We start from the raw sequence: 19,222 nt of genomic DNA, 5'->3' as shown, positions 1-19,222 counted from the left end.
AAACAAATTCAAAATAATCTCAATCAAAATCGTTGAACTAGTCTAAAGCGACGAGTCGTGTTTCATCCAAGTCTAATATGATGACTCATGATTTTAGTTGCACTGTTCCAAGTTCAGTCCAAATGGTATGCTGATAATTTTTCATATGACTAGATAATTGTCTGTGTGTGGCAATGAGATATAAATATTTAATACGTTAGTCTATGCTTTACCCGCCCATATTAATGTATTTTAGGATTTTATCAAACCCTATCCATTATTTATCTACCTAAATAAATTTTAGAATTTTATTGTTAATCACTTATTTGGTAAAAATTTATCGGTTTACCAAAGAAAACATAATTTATTTGATAAGTCTATATGCATATGATTTACCTGACCATATTAAAAATTTATCGGTTTACCAAAGAAAACATAATTTATCGGTTTACCAAGGAAAACCGTATAAGTGTGTGTTTTCACTCGTTTTGGTGTATTTATTAATTCCATATTATAATATCCAAAACATCTTATAATTTGGAATGGAAGGGTACTTCTAAAAGAACGAGACCATCCAAAACTAGCCTTTGGAGACATATTTTTTTTAAAGAAACTCTAAGCATCACGGGTCACTCCGTGACTTGAACCCGGACGGGCTAGATAGCTCCATGCTCCATGCTATCCTAGCTTGTTCTCGGAGGGGTGCTTCTCGAATTTAACATTCACTATAATTGGGCTACTTGGCAAATCCAAGTATTCAGCTCTATTTTCTTTTTCCTTGGCAGTATGACATAATACTTCAATTTATATCTTGTGGGACACGGATGTGTTCTGAATTCAAACAGGTAGGGAAATGATTAGTATTCAAACTCAGAGATACAAACACGTCGCACGTTATTAGGTAGGCACACAAGGAGCGAGAGATAGTCATGACATTAGTGTGTCAACCTACCAAGAAGGCGAGGGAGAATACCAACCCCATCTCGGATGCAGCAAAGCCACTGGCACCATTACACTTCACTTCTTTTTTCGCCAATGCAGTACACTTTTGGGCACTACGCATCAGTTGCTTCACATGCACCACTGCGAGTGCGAGGTGATCCAGCAGCCCAAAAATGGAACACGGTACAAGTGATCAATGGCGGTCTCCAACACCCCGAAAATAGATCATGGTACAGTGATAATTGCGCGGTCTTTTTCTTCCTCCCACAAACTGCCACTGGTTCTTCCTGCACCCCGCTTTGCTCTCACTCGGCCACAACCCCAAGCAGCAGTCCACCCGCAGGCAGCCGCTGTCAAGAGGGGTTGATCCAGGCCGCCACCGCCGGCTGCGCTCTACCACGCCGGCCGCTTCCAGCAGCCAAGGTGAGATGAGCTCAAAACAAGGTGACGATGTAGTCGGTAGTGTGCCATCTGCTGTTCTTTCTTTGTCCTCGTGGATTTGGAGAGGGTTTTCCATATCGATTTGGTGTTAGAGCTTGCCTTTAGAGAGTGCGGGGAGGCAGGGAATTCACGGCATAGTTGGAATTCATGGCATAGTTGCCAAGAGACGTGATCCCTGTGAACTGGGCAAAATGTGCGGCATTTGTTTTTGTTCTTACCTCCTGTTCTTGGCTGCTATACTATACCATGCTCCGTCTGTTCTTCCCCAAATCTTGCATCAACTCTGAGAAACCGCTCTAGCGAAATGCAGTAGGAGGTGAATTTGATTCCAATCCTCACCATCTAACCTGTCTATTCATGAATGCAGAGGCACGTGAGATGGACGGCGTGGAAGGTTTTCAGTTCTTCCAGATCATACTTGAGAACTCCTCCAGCAGGCTGGTATAGTATATACAAGATCTCCCATCTCTATTTATCGCTCTGCTGCCTAGTGTTTGATCGGCTCAATCACTGATTCACCTTTCGCTGCAGAGGCTGCCTGACAAGTTTACGAGGGTGCTGCTAGACGGCGGCAAGCCCCAGGAAGTGAAGCTGCGGGAAGCCGACCACGGGCGTCGCTTCTGGGACGCGAAGGTGGTGCTGGACGCCGACGGCCACATGTACCTAGGGCGCGGCTGGGAGCAGTTCGCCCGTGCGCACGACCTGCGGCTCGGCTACTTCCTGGTCTTCAGCTTCGACGGCGACGCCGTGCTCACCGTCAAGGTGTTCGACGTGAGCATGTGCCGCAGGCACTACCAGCACGATGACGATGGCAGTACCAGTACGCGCCTCTTCTTCCTCTTCTTTGTCGTCGTGTCAGTACGGTGGTTGTAACTTTTGCAAGATTTAAAGAAGGATGGTTTTCGCGTTTGGCAGGCAGTGGGAGCAGCAGCGACGGCGACAGTGGCAGCGAAGATGGCAGCAGCAACGGCGACGGTGGCGGCAACAGCAGCAGCATGGCGGTGATGGGGATCGACGACGGGCCGGCGTCGCTGTTCACCGTCATGCTGAGGGAGTGCAACCTGGGCGTGAGGCAGAAGCAGTACCTGGTGAGTCGCTCATGCTCGAGTGTTGCTAGTCAGGAGCGTTACTGACTCCATCCGCCGCTCGCCGTCGCCGGACGTGTCCGGCGTGTGCATGCAGAACGTGCCGGTGGAGTTCCAGAACGCGCACGGGTACGCGGAGAGGAGCAAGGTGGAGCTGCGGATGCGCGGCAAGTCGTGGTTCGTGAACCTGAAGCACAGCCCCCGGAGCCGTGGCAGGCCCCGCGCGTCGCTCCGGTACGGGTGGCACCAGTTCTGCGTCGACAACGGCCTCGGCGTCGGCGACACCTGCTTCTTCCGAGCTCTCGGCGAAGGCAGCGCCGGCGAGGTCCACCTTCTCAAGGTGGAGGTGAGGAAGCGAGACGGCAGCTTCCTGGTCTGAGGCGAGGGCGGTGGCCCCCGACCTCCGTTGCATGCGTCAGCCTGGTTGGCCGGCGTGACCTCGTCCGTGGCCATCGACCGGCACCACTCAGTGCGTTATCATGCTTGCTCAATAATAATTGTAAGACCTTAATTATCGGTAGTTCGACTGATGGTGCCACTAACAGCGTGGGTAAACCTGGATGATGAAACTGTTCTTGTTGAGATTGTGGATTTTTTTAAAAGGATGAGTGGCATCTTGTTAACCCCCCCTGATCGATGATAGTGACGGACAACGACTCCCTTGTCTGTACAAGTTTCACCAAGAACTCAGTGCTACAGCGTCATTTTTTTATCAAACTTTTGCATGTGGAAGGGATGGTCTACGCTCCATCTAACCTTTTGATTGTAAAACGTACAGTTTGAATCTCTCTGTCCACAACAATCAAATACGTCGAGTTTTCCCAATGCTAACACACACACTGGTGAATCAAGCAGAATACTCGGCTCAAGCGCTCACCAAGGAATGAAACAACATCCTGCACACTATTGAAATTATGGTCTTTGCCGAGTGCCTAGAAAACTCGGCAAAGGGTAATTAAAACTTGGCAAACACTTTACTGAGTTCAACTCACAGCGTAAGGTACCCAGCTTACACCCTTGCAAAGGACACTTTTCCGAGTTTCAATACTTCGCTGAGGGCTAAACAGAATACTTGGCACAAATAAGTTACTTGACGGGTCAGATGGAGACGACACTTGTCAAGTGATACATAGGTTTGCCGGGCTCCATTCAACCGCCACTCAGCAAAGTCCAACGCACATGAGACCGCCATGTGAGTGACTAGAGAGCGACCCATCGCATCTTTACCATGATGGGCTCTCAGCATTACGTGTTTTACCAAGTTCTGCACTCGGCAAAGCGTCTCTCTGAAGTTCTTTTAATTAGCCTCAAACAAAATATATAGCAATTATATCACTGCCCACATAGAACTAATAGTACCACATTATAGTCAAATCACACACATTTCATCAAGCTCACAAAAGCACCATATATTGTCCACACAAGCATCATAACAAATCACAAGTAGTCACTAAACCCCAATGTGGACAATGCATGTTACATACGATCAAATTGTAAAAGTAACACCACAATTAGAACGAACTGGATGAAGAATATTAAGTTCTTCGGCCCACTCAACCAGATCTGACTTGCACCCTTGATTACTTCATGTTTCCTCAACATTAAATGACTTCATATTTCAACACTACTACAACATAATAAAACATCACTACTACATAGATCAACACTACTAATCGTCATCCAAGTCAAAGGTTTCTTTTCTGAAAAAGTGAATATATTTTAAACGCGAAAATTTTGCAAAGTTGTTAATAAAAAATATAAACATGAAACAACTTTTTTAAGAACAATATTTCTCTTTTTATTTTTTTGAAACCTGAGTATTTTTTAAAACAAAAACAATTTTTTAAAACTAGGAGGTACTGTTGTGATTATTTTTTGAATTTGCAAAACATATTCAAAACACAAATATTTTTTGAACTTTAAATTTGAAAAGGTAAACATTTTTTTAGAACACGATTTTTTTAAACATGGAGGTACTGTAGGTAAATTGTTTTAATCTATAACTATTAATAAAACTTGGTGAATTTTTGAAATATGCCCGCCTGATGCATTGTTTTAGTTCAATTTATTAAACTAGGGATATGGAAGGAATCTTTTTCTCTGTCGCGTCTTCACATACGACCGGTCTCACTCGGCCCAGTGACTCTCGCCAAAATGCACGAGGAGTCCAACTAAGGTTTCATGGTCTATGTGACACAAACTACTCAATTTACATGATGACATGGACATATATAATGTGAAGTGTTTTTCCCTATTATATTAGCCAGATGGTAAAAAAAATGTTCAACGCTCTCGATCTTCGCTGGACACAAAAGCGGCTCAACAATTCAGCTATTGGACCTGGCCAATCTTAGTTAGTGACAACTGGTACTACGATCACCGGCGAAGAGGACGACAAAGACGACAAGCGGAAACATGTGTCTGGTGTTATATTGAAATGGAGGATGTGGACATGAGGATGAGGTATTAGTCATGCTTGTTATGTTATGGGCATGAGGGTGAGGTCTTTAACCATGGTCAGTGAGTAATGGCGTGTGAGGGTTGTTTTCTCCTGTTGCAAGGCACGAGCATGTTTGCTAGTGACAATAAAAAGGGAAGCCGAACTCAACACTCACCAAGGAATGAAACAACATCCTGCACACTATTGGAATTATGGTCTTTGCCGAGTGCCTAGAAAACTCGATAAAGGGCAATTAATACTTGGCAAACACTTTACTGAGTTCAGCTCTCGGCATAGGGTACCCAACTTACACCCTTGTAAAGGATAGTTTCCCAAGTTTCATCTATAGGGGACTTGGCAAATACTTTGCTGAGGGCTAAACAGAATACTCGGGACAATAAAGCTACTTGACGGGCCAGATGGGGACGACGCTTGTCACGTGATACATAGGTTTGCCTAGCTCCATTCAACCGCCACTCAGTAAAGTCCAACGCACACGAGCCCGCCATGTGAGTGACTAGAGAGCGACGCATCGCATCTTTACCGAGATCGGCTCTCGGCATTACACGTTTTACCGAGTTCTGCACTCAACAAATCATCTCTCGGCAGTTTTTTTTAATTAGGCCTACAATAAAATATACATCAATTATATCATTGCCCATATATAACAAGTAGTACTACATTATAGTCAAATCACATACATTTCATCAAGCTCACAAAAGCACCATATATTGTCCACACAAGCATCATAACAAATACAAGTAGTCACTAAACCCCAATGTGGGCAATGCATGTTACATACGATCAAATTATAAAAGTAACATCACAATTGGAATGAATTGGATGAAGAATATTAAGTTCTTCAGCCTACTCAACCAGATCCGACCTGCACCCTTGGCTACTTCATGTTTCCTCATCTTTTTGACACATACTTGGACTAATCATCTCTGCCTCCTCCCTAGTATTAAACCTTTTGAAGCAACTGCCTTTGTAACCAATCACTTGTTCATTGCATGTTTTCCATGAATCGTAGACTCCTGGATATCTAACTGAGTACACTACGTACTACTTCATCTATAAAGAAAGAAGAACAAGATTTAAACAAGCAACACAGGTCGAGAAGATCACATGGAACATAAGCAACATAAGCCGTCATAATTCATATACTCAAAAGCCTTGCAGGTTCTACTCTGAGTCGACATCACCAGCTACATAACTACATTCCTACATCAATGTCAAACTATCTAGCTAGACTACCCCAAGAATATCTACTCTGAGTGATAGTCTGTGAATCCGGCCATCGTGGAGTCAGAACAGGTGGGAATCTCCCCCATAGTGGAGGAGCCAGTGTCGTCAGCACTGGTGGTCAGCAGACTCAGTGGCACCGGGTCATCGCTCTCCTTAAGCGGCACTTTATTCTTGGTCATCTCGTCAAAAAAATTCTACTTCTCGGCATGGCGGCGGACCATCATCTGGTGGATGCCCTCGGCCTTTTGCTCATCCTTCACAGACTCATAGATCACGTTGTTCTCAACGAGAAGCTACAGGTTTGCTTGAATGAGCGATGCCAAGTAGGCATCGCTGACACACTCGGTCGTGACCTGCACCACACATTTTGCTTCATCCTTTGCCGAGTCGAACCTAACGGTAGCGGCATCACTGAGTGACACCATGACTACGAGGTCGGTGCTAACACCCTTCAGTTCATTAAAAGAAGTGTCACAAACAATCATAGAATAAGTATCGAACAAGAAACAATAATTTTGTAGCGATGTTCCTCGACTTCCAGTCTATCGAGGCTCTCTTCATAACATAAGTTTAATGCCCAACTCAAACAACCTACATTCCTGCCACACCGCGGTTTTATTGTGATAGAAGAGGAGACATGTCATGCTTCGAGTTCTTCGCGATCCTACTATCAAATTATGTGAAGGTAGATGAAGGAGAATGAAGAGATGCAACAGCAAGCCAAGGGCTTCTTCAAGCTGATCAACTTGAGCTGGTCAAGACGATCTGTGGTCTGTTGTTCGAAGAACCCCTTCGTCTCTCGTTGGATCCCTTCATTTCCCTTAATATAGCTTCAAGGAATTTGAGAGTAGGATCGTGAATAACTCGAAGCCTGACAAGTAGTTGTAAGTTCTTCCATATCATAACAAAACCTCTGTGTGTTAGGAATGGAGAATATTTGACTTGATACCCCTCACGGTAACATATATCACATTGGACAAATTGAACATTTTGCATTTTTGCCACATAGCGGTTTAGTAGCGATGAAATAAAAGACAATCATTCAAAACTTGTCATGCTTCGAGTTCTTCGGAGTCCTACTCTCAAATTCCTTGCAGATATATGAAGGGAAATGAAAGATTCGACAACGGACTAAGGGCATCGGTTGTTCAAAAATCCTTGGAATATTGTTGAATCTCTTCACTTTTCTTCATCTATCTTCGAGGAATTTGGGAGTGGCATCATGAAGAACTCAAAGCCCCACATGTTCCGAATGATTTTCTTCTTCCATAGTAGCGAAACCGTTGTGTGTTAGGAATGGAGAATGTTTGCCCTTTAACAACACTTATTTCTCAAGTGCTTCAGTGGTAGGGACTCCCTCACTGGCATGTGGGTTTACTTTAGTCCGTCGGCCCCCATCAGGCTGAAAGTCAACACACAGATCGAGTAATGATCGTGACGAATCTAAATAATTAAACACTACATAGATCATCACTACTACAACATAATTAAACATTAATGTAAAATTTTCAACATTAAATGACTTCAAATTTCAACACTACTACAACATAATAAAACATTACTACTACATAGATCAACACTACTAATCTTCGTCCGAGTCAAAATCAAAGTTGTTGCCATCGCCCTTGAAGTCCCACGGTCCCTTGTGCATGGCCTTGTTCCAATCACCAAGGCAGTTGAATTGGATCAAAAACAAATTAGGGTTTATACATCTCCATACGACCGCATGCGCCGGATTCCAGGCAACCTTGATATCACCGATGTGGGCACTTTGACCGAACGTCTTTGTCGTCAAGAGGCGGCAGAGAGCCAGCCACTTAGGTTTCACCTCCGCCGCATCCATCTCATCTTCCCAGACAAGATCATCGAGTTCATCTTCCTGGAGGGTAAGGCGATCCAGCAGGTCTCCTGTGCGCTCAACTCCACCATCCTGATTCGAACGGTTCTCCGACTGAGTTGCTATAGCGTACTAGCAGGAACAATATCGGACCCCGAACCCTAACTTTCGCCCCTCTCCCATTCAAGGCCGGGTGGGCAAACTCGTTGCCCCCTGGACCAGCCCGAAACAAGAGAGGGAGCGACAACAATGTTGAGGGGAGGGATCATGGCCTCGAGGTAGGCCAGACACTAACTCACGGCATGGATCCCCGGAGGAGAAGCAAACCCTAGGTCGCAGCCTTAGGGAAAAAGTTCGCCTACCATCATACGGTCGTGTTACAGTAATCAGTTTTGTCAAATGAATAGCAAAGCTGAATCCCTACAACAATAAAAGAATAGGCGAACCAACCTGTGGTTGGATGATTAGAGGGACAGTTGTATCCTAGCCCATCAGGGTTCAAGTCCTGGTGCTCGCATTATTTCTGAATTTATTTCAGGATTTCCGGCGATGCGTTTTCAGTGGGAGGAGACGTTCCCGTCGACGACGAGACGCCTATGATGACTTCGTAAATCTCAAGATGATATGCCGGCTTAGTCTTTCGAAGGTGCTCATAGAGGTAGGTGTGCGTGTATGCGCGTATGTATAAGCTCTTTCGTCTGTACTGTGTTAGAAAAAATAGGAGCACCTTTTTACCCGGAAAAAAAAGAGAGTAGGAGAGCTGAAGAGGAAAAATAATCCCCACGTGAAGGACACGCTCCCAACCCAACGGTCATATTCCTCTCTCCGTCTCGATCTCATCCGCCTCTGAAACTCCCCTTCTCTTCTAGTACTACGAGTCGGCTCCTCCCATCCTCGATCCATCGCACAGCAGGAGGCGCCCCCTACCCGTCTCCCGCGCCAGTGTCGGCGGCCTAACCCTAGCACCGCCACCCATATCTCGCCGCCGGCCTCCGTCGACCGCGGCCCTGCCCCACCCCTCCTCCGCAGCCCCCCGGCCGCGCAACGCAGCATTGCCCCCGCCCCACGGAGACGAGGCGGTCAGGCAGAGCTACGGTTCCGAGATCGGGCGGCAGAAGGCTACCGGCGAGATCTCGTCCTCTCCCCCACCCTTATCCGATCCGACTACCCGGCCCATCAAGGTGAGGTGCCGCCTCCCTCCTCCTTCTGCTCCTCCCCACTTGAGCCCGTGGCACGATTTGCTTGCGGTGAATCTGTCATCTGTGATCCAGTTTTGGCGGTAGCTGTCGCTCGACTTCAGATTGGGATTGGGGCCACTGCCGTGGTACTCCACTATTTCTATGAGAAATATATGGGTTATGTTTTTTAACTTCAGAAATGTGGGTTGCTTATTTGCAAGATCGTTCCGTGATGCCGTAGTCGTGAGTAACGTGCAGGACGCCAAATGTAAATTTCACATTTGCTGTTCATGTGTCTGCTTAAATGGTTGGTCGATTCGACACTGCAGATGCCGTACATTTGGTGCGATTAATTCAGAGCTTCCTTTTATCTGTTTTTGTCAACTGTTTGGCAAATTATGGCAATATTACATTGTCTTTTGGTGTATGAATGCAAGAAACCCAAGAACTTCATGTCACAGGGTATTTGTTCCGATGATCTGTTGGGAATACCACATATGTACTTCCTGAGATTCACATTGCCTTCCCTACAGATTGACATTTGATCTGACCTTGCTAGTTTCATATAGGTTGCACATAAAGCACAGTTGGAGTTTTGTTACTGGGAAGGAGTTAATGCTTATTTTGTTAGAAGCTCATAATCATGATGTAGGGTTTTATGTTATGATAAGTAACATAAGTTTAGCAGTCTTCTAGTCATAATGTATTGCTCCTGCTTTGTGGAGTTTATTGGCTCGCATCAGAAAGAGTAGTTCAACAAGTCAGGGCTTTGTTTATTCCCTCTTACCTCTCTGATTCATAATTTTCTTTATAACATGAGTACATCTGTGAGCCTAAAATTCTTTGCAAATACATCTTGGTTTACTAAACATCTGTTGGATGAGCTCATTTACAGTATGATGCTATATTTCTAATTCATTGTGATCTTTTGTATGTGCTTTTGGATGGTGACCGTTCATTGTGTATCTTCTATATGAGATCGTTTTTGTAGTAAATAATTTTCTGGTCGAGACTATTAGAATACAGTCACCTCACAACTCTAACGCTTGCTGATGCTTCCCTTTTCCTTTGCTTTTCATACCAGAGATCTGCCCATTGCTCCGGTGTGTGTAGTGAATAAACTGAGATGTCAGTATCAATGAATATGAGGCAAAACTCAGTCAGCACTCCTATCCGTAGGACGACAAATCCCTTTGATTCTGACTCTGATTCTGAAGTACCCTCAAGACCATCAAGGGCACAATCAGCTCCAACGCAGCACACCAATCAATCTGTGCAAGAATTGGAAGATTACACTCTACGTAAAGCAGAAGAAACCTCAAGCAAAGCAAATGATTGTGTTAGGGCAGCCGAAGCTATTAGGGAAGATGCGACACAAATCCTTCTGACTTTGCATCGACAAGGTGAACAGATCACTCACACTCATCGAGTAGCGGCTGACATCGAGCACGACCTTACCATGGTAAGTTCTATGATACTGGGTAACCCAGGCATACTGAAGTTAGCTTCTGGGTACTGCTCATAAAACAGGATTAAGATTTATAGAATTTCAATATATGTTGATCCTAATTTCAGTCATCACCTCATCAAACACTAGAGATGAATAGCTTTATAATCCACTTATAAAGAATAGCTCTGCATATTAGGGTTCTGCATCCTATTGATTAGATATTAGTGTGGAAATTTTAACTTTCTGATTCAGAGTAATTGATGTCATTTAACCGAGTGAACCTCTACAGCTACACAGGTTTAAGTTGCTGTTTGTGTTAGCATTTTTGTCTTGTTTTGAACATTAACCGAAAATTCTAAATGTTTCTTCAGAGTGAGAAGCTTTTGGGAAGTCTAGGAGGACTATTTTCGAAGACATGGAGGCCAAAGAGAAATCAACATATAAAAGGCCCTGTTTCACAGAGTACGGTGCTGCAGATTCTGAATAGTTTCAGAGACTATATATTTTTCCTCGGCTGATCCTTTTGGGTTATTGCAGATAGTTCTTTTAAGAGTACATCGAACCAAATGGAGCAGAGGCAGAATCTTGGTATTGGCTCAAGACCTCAACAATCTCCCAGTTCTGCACATAGTGCGCCTGCAACTGCAATGGACAAAATTAAGGTATGTCTTCTCAGTCCACTAGAACTATAGAACAATGGGCTAGTTGTGTTCTGAGGCTTAGCATTGTTTTCCTTTATTAGGCTGAGAAAGCAAGGCAGGACGATGCATTTGCAGACTTGAGTAACATGTTGGGAAACCTGAAGGATATGGCACTGGATATGGGTACAGAAATCGATAGGTACGACCTCTTTAAAATATATCTTCAGTTGAGCATGGTAAAAAAATGTTACATTCACTCTGTTCTTACAAGATTTGATGGAGACCATTCCTTTGCTGCAGGCAAAACAAATCACTGGATACTTTCAGCGACGACGTTGATGAGCTGAACTTCAGAGTCAAAGGTGCGAACCAACGGGGACGTCGGTTGCTTGGGAAGTGATACCAGAGTTGGAGTCAGGCTGTGTGGAACCACTGTGCCCATGCCCATGCCTTTGACAGTTAATTTTGACTATGCTGTGGAGCCTATAGTGTGTTTCTGCTGCTATATTCCTATTTCATAACTGTTGCTTTTTGGCAAATAGTCATATTGTTGTATTGTATTGTATTTGGGCCTATTGTATTAGTATGTTGATGTTTCCTGATTTTTCTTGGGTTGTATGACAACTAGGTCAGTTACTTGGTGTTACTCCATATATAGCCACCTTTTTTGGACATATGTTTTGCTGTTGTAATATTTTCTTCTTGTCAGAGCCATAAACTCCAAATATGTTTTCAAGATATGTATGTTAGGGACCTGAAAACGTAACAGAGGTTGAAAATTCGATACATCAGAACTGAAGTGCATCTGTTCCCCATTTCGTTCAGTAGCAAATAATAGCAAAGAATCTCCGTTTCCCCAGAATCCATTGGCAAAAAAACAAACTATCGCAAAACCATCGACAGGAAGACACATCCGTTAGCCAGCCAGCACGCATGATCGGCACGGCAGGGATGGCAACTTGGTGTGTAGGGCGCGGCAGTGGAGACGGGGCGGCGCCGTGGTGATGGTGGACGGTGGAGATGGTCTCAAGTCTTCATCGACAGTCCAAGTTCCACTAGTCCGTTAACAGCTCGATGCACAGACTCATCACCCCCCTCAGGTGCGCAGACATAGTCCGATCCTCATCTTTAACAGCTTGCATTGGTACCCCTGTGGCCCTAACCTCCTGAAGGTCCACATGTCTTTTTAGTTAAGAACATGGCTCTGACATGGACCCTTCTAGAAAAATTGAGATAACTGAAACTATTACATGATCTAGAATATAGTTTGGCAACATGTGTAACATCAGGTTGTAAAATGTCTAGTGCTTGCTAAAGTTGTCATGATCTCCACATTGTGTATTTCTATTTTGAGGGTTGTTATATGTTAGGGTGTATAAACTAGTTGAGTGATTGTGGTGCTTTTATCAAAATATTGGTCTATAATAGAATGACATTCACATACAAAAATTATCTTTGTCTATAATTTTATTATAAGTTTTCTGCCACTTTATTGCAGTAATTATGAGAGAGAAAGAAATAAGGCACCTATGTCTCCAACATACTAAAATTGCAAGAAATTATTTTTACTACGCATGTCTTCCCTCTATGTTAATGATTTTTTTTGTATGCAATGTCAATGCGTAGAAACAGGGTTAGACTTCATTGTTATATGATCTATGTTACCTTTTGCTCTCTACATGAATAAAAAAGCTACTCCCTCTGTAAACAAATATAAGAGCGCTTAGATCACTGCTTTAGTGATCTAAAAGCTCTTATATTTGTTTACAGAGGGAATAATAAATAAAAAGAAAGTAGGGAATTAAAAACATACTTCCTCAATTCCACAATGTAGTGTGCCCGCACTTCCCGAGATTCAAATTTGACCATAAATTTAACCAACAAGACCGACTGCGGCGGAGGCAAAAATTATATCACTGAATCTTCCCGAGATCCAAGTTTGACCGTAAATTTAACCAACAAGACCGATTGCGGCGGGGACAAAAATTATATCACTGAATTCATATTGAAAATACGAATTCAGTAATATAATTTTTGCCCCCGCTGCAGTCGGTCTCTGTAGTTAAATTTACAGTCAAATTTGAATCTCGGGAAGCGCGGGCGCACTACATTGTGGAATGGAGGGAGTATCAAATAAGAGAAGTGGTTGAAAAAATGTAACATGGTAGAAGTAGGGGTCGGCCTTAAACTCTTTTTCATGCCCACGGAAACACTATGAATCTTTTGTCATGGAACCTTTTCAACAAAAATAATTATCCGTCTGTACCACCACTGTACACTATAAAAACAATGTGCCAAGATTTAGAGCATATACAACCGGACTTGACAAATCCGGCCCCTCAAACGCCCGCGGACGCGCCCGGGCGCATTCGCGGGCACTGGCCGGGCACCAATCATATTTGTCATTCTGCATCCGCGTATCTCATATCTGGCGTCTTATATCAATATTACCCATGCAAACGTTGATCTATCCTACATGATCAGATGACGGACAACAAAATTGAGCTGCAAAGGAACATAAGATCGACTGCAAACGGACATAAGCATACTTCACCACATCCAAAAGATCATAGTTCGTCCACGGACAAGTTCATAAACTTCTACAACTAAAACGATATAAACATTGAGGAGGGGGCCGGAATCACCACTTCCTTGCCGAGCCTTTACCCTTCCGGTCGACGGCGCAGCTGTAGGCGTCCGCGGCTGGTGGAGGGTCTTGGTCGCCGGACGATGAGGTGTAGTTGTCGTTGCCGTCGGAGTCGGAGTCAGAGAGGACGATGAGCCCCTTCATCCGCCGGACCGCCCTGTCCTGCTCCAGCTCCAGCCTTGCCACCGGAGGCTTATCCACCGCGGCCTCCTTCGCCTCGCGCTCCGGCTGCTCAATGGCTAGCCGGAGCGCCTTCACGTTCTTCCGTCGGAGGCGGCGAGCGTCCGTCTCCGCGTCATGAGGGAGCGGCGGTACACCCAGGCAAGGAGACGCGCGTCCTCGTCGGTGTCCGGCTCCGTCCCGCGACGGCGGCGTGCGGGCTGCTCCGCCGCCTCCCTCTCTCGTGCACGCTGCCTCTCGCAGCGCGCGCCTCTGACTCCGGAGTGCGCGTGCGGGCCGGAGGCACGGGCACAAACACCCAGCGCTGGCCGTGTGTAGGAGTGGCCGATGAGGGAAGCAGGCGACGCGAACTATGCTGACCGGGCGTCGCTCTGCGCGGGCCGGGAGGGTCCAGCTCCGGCGTCCGTGCTACGCGAAGGTGCGAAAACGCTCCAGATCCGGACTGCCGATGGTCTCCACCTTGGACCGCTCCAGCGCAATAAGAAGGGCCATCTCCCCCTCGTGGTCCAGCTCCGAGCCAGAGTCGCTCCGGAAGCTGCTCATGGTGGTGGATGGGATCGGAATCGGAGAGGGAGAGGAGTGGACAGCGAGGGAAGGAGGCGACCGGGGCTATGCTGACCGAGCATCGCTCCGTGCGGGCCGGGAGGGTCCAGCTCCGGCGTCCGTGCTGCGTGGAGGTGCGACGACGCTCCAAATTCGGACTGCCGATGGTCTCCACCTTGGACCGCTGCAGCGCAATAAGGAGGGCCATCTCCTATTGGGGAACGTAGTAATTTCAAAATTTTCCTACGCACACGCAAGATCATGGTGATGCATAGCAACGAGAGGGGAGAGTGTTGTCCACGTACCCTCGTAGACCGAAAGCGGAAGCGTTAGCACAACGCGGTTGATGTAGTCGTATGTCTTCACGATCCGACCGATCAAGTACCGAACGCACGGCACCTCCGAGTTCAGCACACGTTCAGCCCGATGACGTCCCTTGAACTCCGATCCAGCCGAGTGTTGAGGGAGAGTTTCGTCAGCACGACGGCGTGGTGACGATGATGATGTTCTACCGATGCAGGGCTTCGCCTAAGCACCGCTACAGTATTATCGAGGTGGACTATGGTGGAGGGGGGCACCGCACACGGCTAAAAGATCAAACTATCAATTGTTGTGTCTTTGGGGTGCCCCCCTTCCCCCGTATACAAAGGAGCAAGGGGGGTGCGGCCGGCCAGGGTGGAGGCGTGCTAGGAGGAGTCCTACTCCCACCGGGAGTAGGACTCCCTCCCTTCCTTGTTGGAATAGGAGAAGGGGGAAAGAGGTGGAGGAGGAGGAGGAAAGGGGGCGCGCCGCCCCCCTCTCCTTGTCCTATTCGGACTAGGGGAAGGGGCACGCGGCCCTGCCCTGGCCGCCTCTCCTCTTCTCCACTAAGGCCCACTATGGCCCATTAACCCCCGGGGGGTTCCGGTAACCCCTCCGGTACTCCGGTAAAATCCCGATTTCACCCGGAACACTTCCGATATCCAAATATAGGCTTCCAATATATCAATCTTCATGTCTCGACCATTTCGAGACTCCTCGTCATGTCCGCGATCACATCCGGGACTCCGAACAACCTTCGGTACATCAAAACATATAAACTCATAATATAACTGTCATCGAAACATTAAGCGTGCGGACCCTACGGGTTCGAGAACTATGTAGACATGACCGAGACACGTCTCCAGTCAATAACCAATAGCGGAACCTGGATGCTCATATTGGCTCCCACATATTCTACGAAGATCTTTATCGGTCAGACCGCATAACAACATACGTTGTTCCCTTTGTCATCGGTATGTTACTTGCCCGAGATTCGATCGTCGGTACCTCAATACCTAGTTCAATCTCGTTACCGGCAAGTGTCTTTACTCGTTCCGTAATACATCATCCCGCAACTAACTCATTAGTTGCAATGCTTGCAAGGCTTAAGTGATGTGCATTACCGAGTGGGCCCAGAGATACCTCTCCGACAATCGGAGTGACAAATCCTAATCTCGAAATACGCCAACCCAACAAGTACCTTCGGAGACACCTGTAGAGCACCTTTATAATCACCCAGTTACGTTGTGACATTTGGTAGCACACAAAGTGTTCCTCCGGTAAACGGGAGTTGCATAATCTCATAGTCATAGGAACATGTATAAGTCATGAAGAAAGCAATAGCAACATACTAAACGATCGAGTGCTAAGCTAACAGAATGGGTCAAGTCAATCACATCATTCTCTTGATGATGTGATCCCGTTAATCAAATGACAACTCATGTCAATGGCTAGGAAACATAACCATCTTTGATCAACGAGCTAGTCAAGTAGAGGCATACTAGTGACACTCTGTTTATCTATGTATTCACACATGTATCATGTTTCCGGTTAAAACAATTCTAGCATGAATAATAAACATTTATCATGATATAAGGAAATAAATAATAACTTTATTATTGCCTCTAGGGCATATTTCCTTCAGTCTCCCACTTGCACTAGAGTCAATAATCTAGTTCACATCACCATGTGATTTAATACCAATAGTTCACATCACTATGTGATTAACACCCATAGTTCACATCGTCATGTGACCAACACCCAAAGGGTTTACTAGAGTCAATAATCTAGTTCACATCACTATGTGATTAACACCCAAAGAGTACTAAGGTGTGATCATGTTTTGCTTGTGAGAGAAGTTTAGTCAACGGGTCTGCCACATTCAAATCCGTATGTATTTTGCAAATTTCTATGTCAACAATGCTCTGCACGGAGCTACTCTAGCTAATTGCTCCCACTTTCAATATGTATCCAGATTGAGACTTAGAGTCATCTGGATCAGTGCCAAAATTTGTATCGACGTAACCCTTTACGACGAACCTTTTGTCACTTCCATAATCGAGAAACATATCCTTATTCCACTAAGGATAATTTTGACTGATGTCCAGTGATCTACTCCTAGATCACTATTGTACTCCCTTGCCAAAATCAGTGTAGGGTATATAATAGATCTGGTACACAGCATGGCATACTTTATAGAACCTATGGCCGAGGCATAGGGAATGACTTTCATTCTCTTTCTATCTTCTGCCCTGGTCGGGCTTTGAGTCTTACTCAATTTCACACCTTGTAACACAGGCAAGAAACTCTTTCTTTGACTGTTCCATTTTGAACTACTTCAAAATCTTGTCAAGGTATGTACTCATTGAAAAACTTATCAAGCGTCTTGATCTATCTCTATAGATCTTGATGCTCAATATGTAAGCAGCTTCACCGAGGTCTTCTTTGAAAAACTCCTTTCAAATACTCCTTTATGCTTTGCAGAATAATTCTACATTATTTCCGATCAACAATATGTCATTCACATATACTTATCAGAAATGCTGTAGTGCTCCCACTCACTTTCTTGTAAATACAGGCTTCACCGCAAGTCTGTATAAAACTATATGCTTTGATCAACTTATCAAAGCGTATATTCCAACTCCGAGATGCTTGCACCAGTCCATAGATGGATCGCTGGAGCTTGCATATTTTGTTAGCACCTTTAGGATTGACAAAACCTTCTGGTTGCATCATATACAACTCTTCTTTAAGAAATCCATTAAGGAATGCAGTTTTGACATCCATTTGCCAGATTTCATAAAATGCGGCAATTGCTAACATGATTCGGACAGACTTAAGCATCGCTACGAGTGAGAAAATCTCATCGTAGTCAACACCTTGAACTTGTCGAAAACCTTTTTCGACAAGTCTAGCTTTGTAGATAGTAACACTACTATCAGCGTCCGTCTTCCTCTTGAAGATCCATTTATTTCAATGGCTTGCCGATCATCGGGCAAGTCAACCAAAGTCCATACTTTGTTCTCATACATGGATCCCATCTCAGATTTCATGGCCTCAAGCCATTTTGCGGAATCTGGGCTCACCATCGCTTCCTCATAGTTCGTAGGTTCGTCATGGTCAAGTAACATGACCTCCAGAACAGGATTACCGTACCACTCTGGTGCGGATCTTATCTGGTTGACCTACGAGGTTCGGTAGTAACTTGATCTGAAGTTACATGATCATCATCATTAGCTTCCTCACTAATTGGTGTAGGAGTCACAGGAACAGATTTCTGTGATGAACTACTTTCCAATAAGGGAGCAGGTACAGTTACCTCATCAAGTTCTACTTTCCTCCCACTCACTTCTTTCGAGAGAAACTCCTTCTCTAGAAAGGATCCATTCTTAGCAACGAATGTCTTGCCTTCGGATCTGTGATAGAAGGTGTACCCAACAGTCTCCTTTGGGTATCCTATGAAGACACATTTCTCCGATTTGGGTTTGAGCTTATCAGGATGAAACTTTTTCACATAAGCATCGCAACCCCAAACTTTAAGAAACGACAACTTTGGTTTCTTGCCAAACCACAGTTCATAAGGTGTCGTCTCAACGGATTTAGACGGTGCCCTATTTAACGTGAATGCAGCTGTCTCTAATGCATAACCCCAAAACGATAGTGGTAAATCGGTAAGAGACATCATAGATTGCACCATATCTAATAAAGTACGGTTACGATGTTCGGACATACCATTACACTGTGGTGTTCCAGGTGGCGTGAGTAGTGAAACTATTTCACATTGTTTTAACTTAAGGCCAAACTCGTAACTCAAATACTCTTCTCCACGATCAGATCGTAGAAACTTTATTTTCTTGTTACGATGATTTTCCACTTCACTCTGAAATTATATGAACTTTTCAAATGTTTCAGACTTCTGTTTCATTAAGTAGATATACCCATATCTTCTCAAATCATCTGTGAAGGTCAGAAAATAATGATACCCGCTACGAGCCTCAATATTCATCGGACCACATACATCAGTATGTATGATTTCCAACAAATCTGTTGCTTGCTCCATAGTTCCGGAGAACGGCGTTTTAGTCATCTTGCTCAAGAGGCATGGTTCACAAGCATCAAGTGATTCATAATCAAGTGATTCCAAAATCCCATCAGCATGGAGTTTCTTCATGTGCTTTACACCAATATGACCTAAACGGCAGTGCCACAAATAAGTTGCACTATCATTATTAACTTTGCATCTTTTGGCTTCAATATTATGAATATGTGTATCACTACGATCGAGATCCAACAAACCATTTTCATTGGGTG

The 19,222-nt window shown here is 44.9% G+C and overlaps 2 protein-coding genes across 2 annotated transcripts; both read left to right on the top strand.

Annotated features, from left to right (window-relative positions):
* The first annotated feature begins 1,062 nt into the window (after positions 1–1,062).
* On the top strand, positions 1,063–3,068 carry LOC123100157 (B3 domain-containing protein Os03g0212300). The gene is made up of 5 exons (XM_044522127.1): positions 1,063–1,344; positions 1,730–1,803; positions 1,894–2,182; positions 2,278–2,450; positions 2,545–3,068. Exons 2-5 carry the CDS (start codon positions 1,741–1,743, stop codon positions 2,824–2,826), a joined length of 807 nt encoding a protein of 268 aa, XP_044378062.1. The 5' UTR covers positions 1,063–1,344; positions 1,730–1,740; the 3' UTR covers positions 2,827–3,068.
* Positions 3,069–8,813: 5,745 nt separating this feature from the next.
* LOC123098277 (SNAP25 homologous protein SNAP33) lies at positions 8,814–11,915 on the top strand. Its single transcript, XM_044520229.1, has 6 exons — positions 8,814–9,153; positions 10,235–10,612; positions 10,972–11,062; positions 11,138–11,262; positions 11,343–11,440; positions 11,542–11,915. Exons 2-6 carry the CDS (start codon positions 10,277–10,279, stop codon positions 11,639–11,641), a joined length of 750 nt encoding a protein of 249 aa, XP_044376164.1. The 5' UTR covers positions 8,814–9,153; positions 10,235–10,276; the 3' UTR covers positions 11,642–11,915.
* The last annotated feature ends 7,307 nt before the right edge of the window (positions 11,916–19,222 follow it).

The sequence above is a fragment of the Triticum aestivum genome, chromosome 4D, assembly GCF_018294505.1.
Source record: "Triticum aestivum cultivar Chinese Spring chromosome 4D, IWGSC CS RefSeq v2.1, whole genome shotgun sequence".
Lineage (NCBI taxonomy): Eukaryota > Viridiplantae > Streptophyta > Magnoliopsida > Poales > Poaceae > Triticum > Triticum aestivum.
This window is presented reverse-complemented; position numbering and strand designations above follow the sequence as displayed.

Excerpts from the sequence above, each read along its gene's own strand:
- LOC123100157 (XM_044522127.1), top strand. The coding sequence starts at position 1,741 with ATGGACGGCGTGGAAGGTTTTCAGTTCTTCCAGATCATACTTGAGAAC. Across the intron at positions 2,183-2,277 it reads CGATGACGATGGCAGTACCA|GCAGTGGGAGCAGCAGCGAC; the intron begins GTACGCGCCTCT and ends CGCGTTTGGCAG. Across the intron at positions 2,451-2,544 it reads TGAGGCAGAAGCAGTACCTG|AACGTGCCGGTGGAGTTCCA; the intron begins GTGAGTCGCTCA and ends GTGTGCATGCAG.
- LOC123098277 (XM_044520229.1), top strand. The coding sequence starts at position 10,277 with ATGTCAGTATCAATGAATATGAGGCAAAACTCAGTCAGCACTCCTATC. Across the intron at positions 10,613-10,971 it reads TCGAGCACGACCTTACCATG|AGTGAGAAGCTTTTGGGAAG; the intron begins GTAAGTTCTATG and ends ATGTTTCTTCAG. Across the intron at positions 11,263-11,342 it reads CTGCAATGGACAAAATTAAG|GCTGAGAAAGCAAGGCAGGA; the intron begins GTATGTCTTCTC and ends TTCCTTTATTAG.